At 40.9% G+C, this 2,500-nt stretch overlaps 1 protein-coding gene across 2 annotated transcripts in view; it reads right to left on the bottom strand.

Annotated features, from left to right (window-relative positions):
- The window catches only part of cntrob (centrobin, centrosomal BRCA2 interacting protein), an 18,117-nt gene that overhangs the window by 14,994 nt on the left and 623 nt on the right, over positions 1-2,500 (bottom strand). For both annotated transcript variants that reach the window (XM_079802650.1, XM_079802651.1), the window contains exon 2: positions 334-507. In XM_079802650.1, coding sequence (XP_079658776.1) covers positions 334-507 — 174 coding nt within the window. The remainder of the gene's footprint in view (positions 1-333; positions 508-2,500) is intronic.

Here is a 2,500-nt window from a genome sequence, read left to right as displayed (position 1 = left end):
GAGTCCAGACAGAGTCCAGACAGACACCAGACAGACTCCAGACAGAGTCCAGACAGAGTCCAGACAGACTCCAGACAGAGTCCAGACAGAGTCCAGACAGACACCAGACAGAGTCCAGACAGACTCCAGACAGACTCCAGACAGACAGACGCCAGACAGACACCAGACAGACACCAGACAGACAGACAGCCAGACAGACGCCAGAGAGACACTAGACAAACAGACAGACACCAGACAGACACCAGACGAACAGACAGACAGACGACAGAGAGACACTAGACAAACAGACAGACAGACAGACATGGTGTTCAATACTCAATGATTTGTGCCTACCTGGCAGCGTGACCTTTGCCCTCCTGCTCTCTGCTGTGCTGTAATGAGCTGTAGAGACGGGCGGTCACATGACGAGATGAAGAGAGCGCAGAGAGAGGAGAGGGCGGCCATGAGCGAGTGAGAGGATGAAGAGCAGGAACATCATCATCATCAGCTCGGCTCACAGACATCTCACTGCACACACACACACACAGGGGCGTATATTTTATCTAACAGTAGGGGGGGCGATAAACATGACATTTGAAGGGGGGAAACAAATAATACAGCCAAAATTGTACTTGTAAGGATATGTGTACAACAACAACAAAAAAAAAACAAAAAAAAACAATTTGTGCTTATTTGGTGCACTGAAAAAATATCTAATGTCCTTTTTTCTTTTCTCTGTCATTTTATCTGACAATAGTTGTTTAAATATGAGTAAGGTTCACCACACAGTCATATTATATAAAATTATCTTGCATCCTCCACATAGTATTTTATACTATAATATTCAGATCTTTAGATATTCAACTGCAGCAAGCTCTGATCTGCCACTTATTATCATATTAAGCAAAACCCAACACAGATCTGACAGAGCGGCCGCGCGTATATACTTTAGATTTAGAATTAGCGCCAATTCGAGGGCGGGTTGCTTGAATTATGGGTTCATTAGCCTATTATTCTTAATGAAAAACACAGCAAGAAAACAGTGCAATGACACACTCCCTTAAAGAGGCACTTTTACATTTCGCTTTGAAACCAAATGTTGCGCGATCATCTTGTCTGTCAGCGGTTTGCTCTAATGATGAATGAAATCTGACTCTCGTTCGGCTCGTGCTGTATTGAGCAGACACGTTCAGTTTTTAAGTGTTGTGTCTGTTCTCTAACTAAACAAAATTATTTTATTACTATAAAATTAAAACGGCGGTGGCCCGGGGCAGTGCCGCGGTGGGCAAGTGATGCTAACAGTGTTTTACATAAAAACAGATCAGTAATTCGATCAGTAATTTAGTTTAAATGGTTAATTTAGTTAATTAATTAGATTTATTTCGATGTTAAGTTGAAAATTTTAGTTGAAATAATCACTTCATCGTGAATAAAATAGCTTTGACAGCTTACTGGAGTTTCACAACTGCTGTCTTTACGAGCTTTGTTTCTGTGATGTAGTTTTTTTACGTTCTATGGGTAACGTTAGTTGAGGTGCGCGGTGGATCAAACCACTGTGGGGGGGCTCAAAATGCTTCTAAACTTAAACGCAATTTTTGTCCTGTTTGCTTTTGTATTGTTTTACTACTTACACATTTATTTTAAAGGAGCTGTATGTAGGACTGTGGCCAAAACTGGTACTGCAATCACTTTCAAATGACTGTAGAGATGTACTAATGGCGCAAAAATGTACTAATGGCGATTAGCCAAATATAATCGTAAATATGAACGCTCGTATGTGACAGTACATTCCCACGTGAAAAAATACTATAGTAAAATTACAGCAAAGCTAAATAACATTAGCAATGGTCATACAGGTCCACTTGCAGCATGTTTTGTCCACTATATATGCGAAGAACGAACGAGGAATAATTTTTCCCGAGGTAACGTTAGGCTACGGTCTCAAATACGTTTTCACATTGCAATAATAGGCGTGCTAATGTTGTTTTCCTCAGCGTCCCAGCATAATGACTCTGATAATGCATTACTAATGTTAGCAATGACGACTCGCCGTTTTTATTTACCAAACAATTCCTTAACGTTACCTTTTCAATTCAATGACCCACCTCCTCCATCTGCGCTAACCTAACGTTACTTTGCACGAACATGCATAACTTTGTTCGACTGTCATGAATATTTGAAATTTACATTAAGTACAAGTTAGCCAAACATAGATGAACCTTACCTGTCCAGGAGAAAACTAGCAACGTTGGCATCAGTCTTTCAAAGGCATCTCTTATACAAATCCTTGTTTTATTTCGGACACGGTCACGACGTTTTTCTGATTCATAACGAGGTCGTTTAGGTTTCGTAAAGTTAGACATTGTTTATCCAAAAAGTTTGTAGCTGCAGCTGTGGTAACTAGAGCAGAGCTGGCAACCCGAATGCAGAAACACTACTGACTTCGTGATTGGTCGATAGGTGGAGGGCGGGGCTTCAGGCTAAAACACAACATGTCAACATCAACATCAGTTGAGGGCTG

The sequence above is a fragment of the Gobio gobio genome (assembly GCF_949357685.1).
Source record: "Gobio gobio genome assembly, chromosome: 21".
NCBI classification, from domain to species: Eukaryota; Metazoa; Chordata; class Actinopteri; order Cypriniformes; family Gobionidae; genus Gobio; species Gobio gobio.
The sequence above is the reverse complement of the archived record's forward strand: the minus strand, read 5'-3'. Positions and strand labels throughout refer to the sequence as shown.